Source organism: Cetorhinus maximus, chromosome 1 (assembly GCF_964194155.1).
Source record: "Cetorhinus maximus chromosome 1, sCetMax3.hap1.1, whole genome shotgun sequence".
NCBI classification, from domain to species: Eukaryota; Metazoa; Chordata; class Chondrichthyes; order Lamniformes; family Cetorhinidae; genus Cetorhinus; species Cetorhinus maximus.
Window position 1 is genome coordinate 231,928,465 of NC_135879.1, and position 10,826 is coordinate 231,939,290.

The 10,826-nt window shown below is 42.3% G+C and overlaps 1 protein-coding gene across 1 annotated transcript in view; it reads right to left on the reverse strand.

Moving 5' to 3' along the window:
* thnsl2 (threonine synthase-like 2) overlaps positions 1-5,164 on the reverse strand; it is a 41,092-nt gene extending 35,928 nt beyond the window's left edge. Inside the window, exons 1-2 of the mRNA XM_078554401.1 lie at positions 5,062-5,164; positions 1,450-1,682 (exon numbers count right to left, since the gene is read on the reverse strand). Coding sequence (XP_078410527.1) covers positions 1,450-1,672 — 223 coding nt within the window. The 5' untranslated portion in view covers positions 1,673-1,682; positions 5,062-5,164. The remainder of the gene's footprint in view (positions 1-1,449; positions 1,683-5,061) is intronic.
* Between the last annotated feature and the right edge of the window lie 5,662 nt (positions 5,165-10,826).

The following is a 10,826-nucleotide window of genomic DNA, read 5'->3' on the forward strand; positions in this document are numbered from 1 at the left end:
AAACTCCCACCCATTATTGCCATAGAGCGTGTGCAACGAAAGTTCACCAGACTTTTTCCCGGGATGGCAGGACTGTCCTGTGAAGAGAGATTGGGGAAACGGGGCCTGTATTCTCTAGAGTTTTGACGAATGAGAAGTGATCTCATTGAAACCTATAAAATACTTAAAGAGGTAGACAGGGTAGATGCAGGTGAGATGTTTCCCCTGACTGGAGAGCCTAGAACCAGGGGACGCAATTTCAAAATAAGGGGGAGGCCACTTAGGACTGAGATGAGGAGAAACTTTTTTTACTCAGAGGGTTGTGAATCTTTGGAATTCTCTACCCCAGAGGGCCGTGGAAGCTCAATCACTGAGTCATGTTCAAAGTAGAGATTGACCGATTTCTAAATAGCAATGACATAAAAGGATATGCGGATAGTGTGGAAAAAAAGCGCTGAAGTGGATGATCATCCATGATCATATTGAATGGCGGAGCAGGCTTGATGGGCTGAATGGCTGCTCCCGCTCCTTTGTTCCTATGTCCTGTTTTCCAGACTTTGCTGTGCTCAAACCATCTGTTAAATTCTGCCGACATTGCATCAGTGGCTACAGTTTTATATCATTCATTGGGACCTAATGAGGCTCTATAACAATGAGAGTTCTTTCTGACATGGTATGGAACAATCATGCAGCAAACAAAGACAAAATCCTGGATACCTATGTCCTAGTGGTAATGTCAAGAGACCCAAGAAGCTATTCCCTTTCCATAGATTAATCTGCCTATCCAGAACACAAAAGGGCAGCAAGTTATGCTAAACCTTCATAAAATGTTTGACCCCAGCTGGAATATTGTGTCCAATTCAAGGTGCAACACCTTAGGAAGGATTGTGAAGCTATGGGGTGGGTACAGAGGAGATTCCAGGAATGAGGGAGTTATAGATACAAGGAGAAGCTGAGAGGAGATTTAATGAATGTGTTTAAAATTACGAAGGGTTTAAACAAAGTAAATACTGAGAAACTGTTTCCAGTTGTGGAAGGGTCAAAGGTCACAGATTTAAAATGTTCGGCAAAAGCACCAGGGGAGATTTGAGGATTTCTTTCTATTCAACATATGGTTAGGATTTGGAATGTAGTGCATGAAAGGGCGATGGATGCTGATTCAATAGTAGCCTTCAAAAGGGAATTGGAAAAATACTTGCAGGAGAGAAAATTTCAGGGATATAGGGAATATGGAGAATGGGACTAGCTTGATTGCTCTTCGAAAGAGCTAGTGCGTGCACAATGGGCCAAATGGCCTCCTTTAGTTTTGTCCTATTCCATGATTCTGTGAACCACCATATCACTGATGCAGGAAGAATGGGCACAAGGGCAAGTCACTCCAGACTGCCTGGCAGCAATGAACCTGCGCCCCATCATGGCCTTACGAGAAGGAGGGAGGAAACAGTAAAAATAAGACAAAGTAAAGCTTACCGCTTAAATATTCCCTTGGCAAGTCTTCTCTGGAAATGAAGAGTGAGCAAATCTCCTCGACCAGCTGGGGGTAACTGTAAGCGCTCCATGTCCTCAGTGTGGCCAAGGTAAGGCTTGGGATTTCTTCAGGCATGAAAAGGCCACCATCTGGGGCATAGCCAGAAAAAATGACCTCCTCAAAGCTCACGTCGGTCAATTCACCTCGTGTACTCGTGTATTTCATTTTGCTCCACCTGCGTGACAAGAGTTAAAAAGGGAAAAGTAAGAATGAGAAAGGAAACCTGCCTGTGCAGGCCGAGGGCACTTTGCATCAGTTGGCATCACTTGGAAAATGTTACATCTGTCTTCTCAAAACAACAGGTTGAAGTGTGTGTTGCAGCAGAGATATTGGATAAGGATATAAGCAGGTAGAAAGGGGGTGGAAAAGCGAGTATGGCAGAAGGAAGCCCCTCCCTGAATGTGTAAAATTTCAAAGCTCTATTGAGGCTGGTACACTGGAGCAGCAGCCTACTGCTCCCAGATGCTGCCTGATGAGAAAACACCAGGATCTGGGTCATCACTACATTTCAGGAGATTGGCTTCTGCCCCTTCATTCACTCCCATCAGTGGGAATGGAAAGTATATTCTTATATTCCACGTTAAGTTATTAATAAGATGATCACATGTCAGGCTGTACACGAAAGGACACTAAGTGAAGGTTCTAGTGTGAAGTGCGATGTACATTATGAGAGGAGGGAAAGAGGGTGAGCATGTAGACCACAGTACATTCGGGGAAGATTTGGTAAGTTTTCTGTTTTCTTTGTATTCATTCATGAGACAGGAACAATGCTGGCAAGGCCAGTGTTTATTGTCCAATAGCTCTCCCAATTTTGGCACAAGACTCCAGATGTTGCTGTGGAGGACTTTATAGGACCAGTCAATCCTGGCAGGGTGTGCCGTCATCATTTCCCATGCTTAGGTCAATGCCGGGTAGTCTGTCCAGTTTTATTCTTTTTCAATTTTTCTGTAGTGGTTTGATACAGTTGAAAGGCTTGCTCAGACATTTCATTGGGCCGGTAAGAGTCAACCACAATACTGTGGGCCTGGAGTCACCTATAGTCCAGACTGGGTAAGGACGGCAGAGTTCCTCCCTTAAAGGACATAAGTGAACCAGATGGGTTTTTACAACAATCTGATGGTTCCGTGCTCATCATCACTGAGATTTGCTTTTTATTCCAGGTTTATTAATCAATATTAGGTTGCAGCTGCTGTGGTGGAATTTGAACTCATGTCTTCAGAGCACTAGCCTGGATCTCAGGATTACTTGTTCAGTAACATTACCACTACGCTACCATTCATATTCTCTGGCCTGTAAACATGTTGTAGCATTGTGTGGTAATGCAGCAAATACTAGAACTACCACTTATCCTCCCTTGGTAACATCTTCCAATTCTCTACAGGTGCTCTCCTTGTGATTCACATTTGCGACGACCGTACAGGACTTGCATATCAATACCAATGCTGTGTGCATGTACTCATTTGACATTGCTAGCCTATACACCAATGTTCCACTTAAGGAAGCCATAGATATTTGCGCTGCAGCACTATATCATGATGATCTAGACCCGCCATCATTGCGTGAATCAATATTCATTGAACTTATGAACTCGGCAACTTGCGCAGTTGAGTTCAGCTTCAATGACATCACGTATGCCCAAATAGATGGTGTTGCCATGGGATCCCTTCTTGCCCAGCTCTCACAAATATCTTTGTTGGGTTCCATGAGAAACGCGTCTTCGATGGAAAGAGACCTAACCTCCTACCCCTTGCATATTTCCGATATGTGGATGATACGTTTGCTATATTTAAATCCACAGCTGCATGTAACAATTTCTTTACATGTCTTAATGGGCTCCATCCTACGCTCAGGTTCACCTATGAAATGGAACAGTTAAATGAAGCCCCCTTCCTTGAGGTCCTAGTTGAGAAATCTGCCAGAGGTATTTCTGCCATGGTTTACCACAAGACTACCTTCATTGGTCAAGTTCTGCGTTGGGATTCTTACAGTTCCGCACGCTATAAGATTGGTCTTATTGGCAACCTTGTAAATAGGACCCGAGTCATTTGCTCACCATGCACGCTTGATGCTGAAATAGGGGCATCAAAGGCATCCTGCAGGATAATGGCTGCCCTGATCAAAATCATTTCACGCTGTATATCCCGCAAACTCATGAACAGGCCTAAGGCCATCACTTTCAGCCCCAAAAAGCGCCCAGTCTACCTCAGATTACCTGGAAGGGTAAGTTGTCTCAAAATCTTGAAAAACAGGTGAAGCTAGCTATTTCACACTGCTACTATGCAGTAGCAACATGAATGGTATTCATCACTATCAGGATGCTACCGTCAAGCCAAAAAGATGTTCTGCCGTCGCATAAATGAGTAATGTGGTATATGAATTTCAGTGCCAGTGTGATGCCCAGTATGTAGGCCGTATGTCCCAAAGACTGGCGGATCGCATCAAACAGCATGTCCCATCCGCTGTTCGCAACAGACAAGGTTCCCTACCCTACCAGCCCATGTTTGCAAAACTCAAAACCCAGTGCCCAACATGAGATGTGATTCCACGATTGAACAACATTTGCTAAATACTCCTCAGTGTCTAAGAATTATGCTAACAACCAATTTAAGATTGTCAGTTGAGCTCGCAGTGTGGTGCATTTGTGTGTACTGGAAGCTACATATATTAATACACAGGGCCCTGTTCTTTGCAGAGAGAAAGAACATGTACATCCATTGCGCCTGTTTCAGCTAAACAAAATAAGTGGCAGCCATTCGCTGATGCATTCCTCAGGGCAATACCTTGACCAATCAGGGTTAAGCTGTTTGGTTTAAATTTTAAACAATGCTTGGCAGTTAACTGTCAGTCACCATCACTGATGCATTCGCTATGGCAATGCCTCGACCAATCAGAGTCCACTTGTCAATCAATCAGCACTCTTTTCACATACAGTATAAATGGTTGCTTTCCCCTTATATTGCTATTCTTGTGAAGTATCCTGATGAGTGCAAAACAAAAAGCTTTAACATATCTCTTTTCTCAACAGTAATGATTTTATCCTGAATTCCTTTTGCATTTATTAGCAACTTTCTTATATTTATGGCCCCTATAGACAATCCTGCCAAAGTCCTTAACAATATTAAATTTGCATGGTTAGATGCTCAGGTTAGCAATGTAACAGAAGTGTGCGACTTCACGCTTGAGTTTCAATCTTAGCTCTGTCATACCCAGGTCAGCCATGAAAATGATAACCTTCAGTGACAGTCAGTTGCCAACCTCAGCAAAGCACAGATGTCAAACCAACGCGGTGACAGTGGCAGACAGCAGTGAATGTCACCTTCAGAGCTGACAGGCCTGTATAAATATGTTAATATGTCACACAAGAGTTCGACAGCACAGGCTGTTTAAACATTTCTTACTGGTCACTCTGATCTGTAACATGGAGATTGTTCAGATGGAATTATAATGGTGGAAAGTGTCAGTGATCCTAGGCTGAGCTCACAATTCACTCCCCGCTTTGACAGTGTTTAAATCACTGGTTATAATTTTCCTTCCATAACTCCTTTTATACTCACTTTCAGCAGATGGTAACACAACAGATGCTCTTCAGACTTTGCCTGACACCAATGTTAATGACAGCTGGAAACAAGAGCGCCAAGCTCTATTGATAGTTCAAACTCCCCGCACAGCACCCTCTACACAGGAAAGCCTCAACAGGCTTTTGGATCACACTCTGAAATGGCAATGCAACCCTCCCAAACCTTGGCTGTGCTTTTCAGTAACAGTGCACATTTACTAATACTGTCTGCATGAGGAGCTAATATAGGCTGTTGTGTGGAGGGGATTTGGGTGAAAGGGACTTGGTGCAAGTTTGTTCACATCTTTTTTTTTTCGAGAAAGAAGGAAAGGAAGTTTGGCCAATCGTGACAGTGCAAACTGTCTGAATCCTTTGCTCCATATTTACAGGCAGGGCTAAACCTACCTCTGGAAATGGGTTCTTGCAAGTAATTCAAGTCAGAGGGTAGCCAGTTGCAGAGCTGGTGTTATCTGTGGCTAGAATATCTGCAGTCAAGGTGCAGCATTAGGCTGCAGAGAAGGCTATTGGCTGTAAGGATCTGCTGTGCCCTTCAATCCTGTCCCTACCTCTTTCCAGCAGCCCCACATCTGGCAGTGGGGTACAATTACAGCATAGTAAATGTCTATTACAAATGGAAGACATAGGAATTTATAATATTACATAGATTAACAGATGGTGCAGACAGACACGGGGTTTTTAATACACTGACATTCTAGTTATAATGTCAAGGTGTGTGTGGGAGTATTTAAATTCAAATAATAAGACTCACATCTAAAGCTTGGCAGTTTTAAATTTTAAATGTTCAATCATGTGAATTGAGATTTGACCACTAAGGATTAATTATCTGATCGTACCAGGAAAACGTGTTGGAGTTTGTTTCTTTTCCAATTGAAACATAAGGTTACACAATGTATATTTGCTCTGCCCCTTGGAAAACAAAGCGGAAAGGTTAACCCTTTCAGCTGACAGTTTTGTCTTAAACATGGTCAAACATATTAACCCATTGGGCTCCTAACTAGAATCAAAATAGATTTTTGTTTTGTTTTCTCTTTTAGAACAGTTGACAATGGATCTCAACTCACCTCAACTATAAATGCTGGCCCAGCCAGCGAAGGCCACATGAATAATAAATAAAAACATGAAAAACAAGAGGTGAACATATGCAAGCTCTTTAAATTTTCAAAAAGGAGCTAATGAAAAGATACACATACAGACACACACACACACACACACAGACACACACACACACATACACAGACACACACACACACAGACACACACACACACACACACAGAGATACACACACAGACACACACAGACACACACACACAGAGACACACACACACACACAGACACACACACACACACACAGACACACACAGAGATACACACACAGACACACACACACACACAGACACACACACACAGAGACACACACACACTCAAACTTGTTCTTATATCTAAAGGAATAAAGTTTATTTTAGGTATAAAGTCCAGTGTAATTTCGCAAGTTACTTTTGAGAAATAAAAATGCTATTTAAAATAAGGAACAAACAAGTAAAAAAACAAGACATCACATGTGTCTTTCTTCAGCAGTACTCAAATTTTGTACGACCAAATGAATATTTGTATACCTGAGGCAGAGCTACAACAAAGACCAAATTTGGGACACCAACAACATAGTTTGATTCACAGGTAAGTTAAGAACAGGTAAGCTACCTATTGAATTGCTCTGAAAGTTTATTAGACCCAAGGTTGTGCCGGTGTTCATTTCCAACCTTATTGATAATGCTAAAATGAGACACAGTCCTACGGTTGAGTGAGTGTTAATGAAAGATGAGATGGAACAGATTAGTAATAGGGTTACTAATTTACACTGTGCGCTACACTGTGCCTGGTCTGAGTTGTGCAAATTTCCTTCCTTTTTTCGATTTGATCCGTTTGTGCCACTGTATTTCCTCAAGGGATGAGAGCACCATAAACAATAACTGCTAGAAACACGCCTGCACTGTAAACTCACTTAAGGGGCAGTTGGCTGCAACACAATTAACGATGCCATCAAACATATAGTAAATCTTTCTGACCATGTACTACCTGAAAGCAAAGAGTTTGTTCTTGCTCATGGCTTCAATTTTGGTGTGCCTTCATCCGGCGTCAAACAGGGAGAGGTACTTGCTGAGATTGAATTCCTCTACTCCCAGCTATCCCACCCCACAAACTAGCATCCACTGAAGACGCTGAATTCTTGAAAGCGCGCCTAGCTGATCTAGCACACGTATATTGCGGGACTCTGAATGACTTGGCCGGTTTTCACATGCAATATGAATGTCTGGTAGCATTGCGAAGCCTCAACACCACCAAGACATATATTTCTGTAAAGCCGACAAAGAAGCTGGAATAGTTATCCTTAACAAGTGTGACTATATCAACAAAATGCATGCCATTCTTAATGATGTGTCCAAATTCATATCCATTGGACCTGCCGCTCAACATGACCAGATAGCCCTGCTTGAAAGCAAGTTACAAAAACGTTTGTTGGACATGTGTAAGAGCAATGAGCTGCCAGGTGATATATATGATAGGACTCGTCCTCACAGCTCACTGCATTCACGTATGTATGGGCTGCCCAAGACACACAAAGGTGATGTCTCTTTACGCCCTATCTTAACTATGACAGGCTCTGCACAGCATGAATTGGCCAAATGGTTCGGTGAGTTGCTACAACCAGTTCAGAGCAAGTTTTCTACATACACAGCGAAGGATTCATTCAGTTTTGTGAAGACCATACAGAATTTGCATATCGACAGCAATACCATGTCCATGTGCTCATTTGACATTCCTAGCTCAAGGAAGCCATAGACATTTGCACCATGGCACTATATCATGGCGATCTAGACCCTCCAGCATTGTCTGAACCAGTATTCATTGAACTTAAGAACTCAGCAACTAACACAATTGAGTTTAGTTTTATACCCATGTATGCCCAAATAAATGGTGTTGCCTTGGGATCCCTTCCAGCCCAGCTCACACAAACATCTTTGTTGGCTTCCACGAGAAACGCGTCTTCGATGGGATGGGATCTATATGTGGATGATACATTTACTATATTTGAATCTGCAGCTTCATGTTAGAATTTCCTTCCATGTCTTAATGGGCTCCATTCTTCGCTCAAATTCACCTTTGAAAGGGAGCAGTCAAATAAGCTCCCTTTCCTTGGCGTGCTGGTTGAGAAATCTGCCAGTGGGTTCTCTACTGCTGTCTACCGAAAGCCTACCTTCACTGGTCAATATACACATTGGGATTCCTGCAGTTCGATGTGATATAAGTTTGGTCTTATTGGCAACCTCGTAAATAGGGCCTGAGTGATTTGCAAGCTTGATGCTGAAATAGGGCGCATCAAAGGCATCCTGCAGGATAATAGCTACCCTGATCAGATCGTTCCTCACTATATATTGCGCAAACTCATGAACGGGACTAAGGCCATCACTTTTGGTCCTGAAAATTAAAGCCTATCTCAGATTACCCTGAAAGAGTAAGGTATCTCAAAAATGTGAACAACAGGCTTCATGCTGCTACTATCCAATGGGAACACGAGTGGTATTGGCTAGTAACAGGATGCTGCCGTCAAGCCAAAAGGATGTCCTGCCCATCACACAAATGAGTAATGCGGTATCTGAATTTCAGTGTCAATGTGATGCTAGGTATATGGAACATATGTCCCAAAAACTGGCGGATCATATCAGCAGCTTGTCCCTTTGGCTGTTTGCAACAGGGAAAGTACTGACCGTAACCAACCAGCCCTTGCTTGCAAAACTCAAAACATCGTGTCCAACATTAGATGTGATTCCGCGATTGAACAACGTTTGCTAAACAATCCTGAGTTTGGTAAGAATTACACTGACAACCAATTTAAGATTATCAGTCAGGCTCACAGTCTGGCTCACTTACACATGCTAGAAGCTGCATAGATTCACACGCAGGACCGTGTCCTTTGCAGACAAAAGGAACATGTATGTTTCTCAACTATGCAAAATAGTTACAGCCATTCCCTGGTTCATTCCCCAGGGCAATGCCTTGACCAATCAGAGTCAACCTGCCTGGTTATATTTTAAACAAATATTGGCAGTTAACTGTCAGCCATCAGTTAATATGCCTCCATGACAATGCCTCAACCAATTAGAGTCTATTACCAACCAATCAGCACTCTCTTCTCGTGCAGTATTAATTTTCCTGCAAATTGTCCTTTTGAGTGAAAGATGAAAAGTTTCAACAGAATGTGTCTTTTCTCAGCAACACTCCCGTTCTGTACTACCAAATAACTACAAGTAAAATAGGTTAAAGCTTAGAATCAAATGGGAATGCTCGATTTCTGTTTTAAACAAAATACCAACATATTGGACTGTAACATTTCTCCTGGGCTCATGAATGAGATAGAATGGTAATTAATGGGATGCCCTGTTCAGATGGAAAATAGAGGCAGGAAAAACATAGCACAAAATGGGAACTTGAATGATTTACCTTGGATGTAATTCAATGGAATATATAAATCTGTATTGATGTACATTCTGGTGAAAGGAAAGCATAGATGAGACTAGTAAGATCATCACTTCCTCCTGGAGATATTTGTCTCCCTGTCTATGTGCTTTTTAAGACAACTGAATTTGACAGTTTGACCATGATCCAAGGCATCAGGACCATACAGAGAGAAATAAGCAGAGGTTTTTAGACGGACACCACCCACTACCCCACTTTTCCTTTTTTTCATCATTTAATAAGATCACATGAGAGTGAAGAATGTGTGGCATGATATTGACATACCATGTAAGAACACAAGAACACAAGAAATAGAAGCAGGAGTAGACCACATGGCCTGTTGAGCCTGCCCTGTCTTTCAATATGATCATGGCTGATCTTGGGATTCAAGATCATTTTGTCTTTTCCCAACCACTCCCCATATCCCTTAATTCCCTGAGAGGCCAAAAATCTGTCTGTCCCAGCTTTAAATATATTCAAAGAAGGAGCATCCACAACACACTGGGGTAGAGAATTCCAAAGATTCACAACTCTTTGAGCAAAGTAATTTCACCTCATCCTTGTCCTAAATGATTGGTCCCTTATCCTGAGACTGTGCCCCCATGTTTTAGGTTCCCCAACCAGCAGGAAAAATCTCTCAGTGTCCACTCTATCAAGCCCCATCTGAACTTTGTATGTTTAAATGAGATTGCCTCATATTCTTCGAAACCCCAGAGAATATAAGCCCAATTTACTCAGCCTCTCATCATAGGACAACCTCCTCATCCCAGGGAACAATTTAGTGAACTTTCGCTGTAACACCTCCAATGCAAGTATATCCTTTCTTAAATGTGGAGACCAAAACTGCACACAGTACTCCATATGTGGTCTCACCAAAACCCTGTACAATTGCAGCAAGATTTCTTTATTCTTGTACTCCAAACTCCTCGCAATAAAGGCCAGCAGGCCGTTTGCCTCCCTAATTGCTTGCTGCACCTGCTTGCTAACTTTCTACATTCCTTGTGCGAGCACACCCAAGTCTCTTTGAACATTAACATTTACAAGTTTCACACCTTTTAAAAAATATTCTGCTTTTCAATTCTTTTGACCAAAGTGAATAACTTCATACTTCCCTACTTTATACCTGCCATCTTGTTGCCCACTCACTTGGCCTGGCTATATCTCTTTGCATCCTCTCTGTGTCCTCCCCACAGCTTATCATCCCACCTAGCTTGGTATCATCAGCAAAC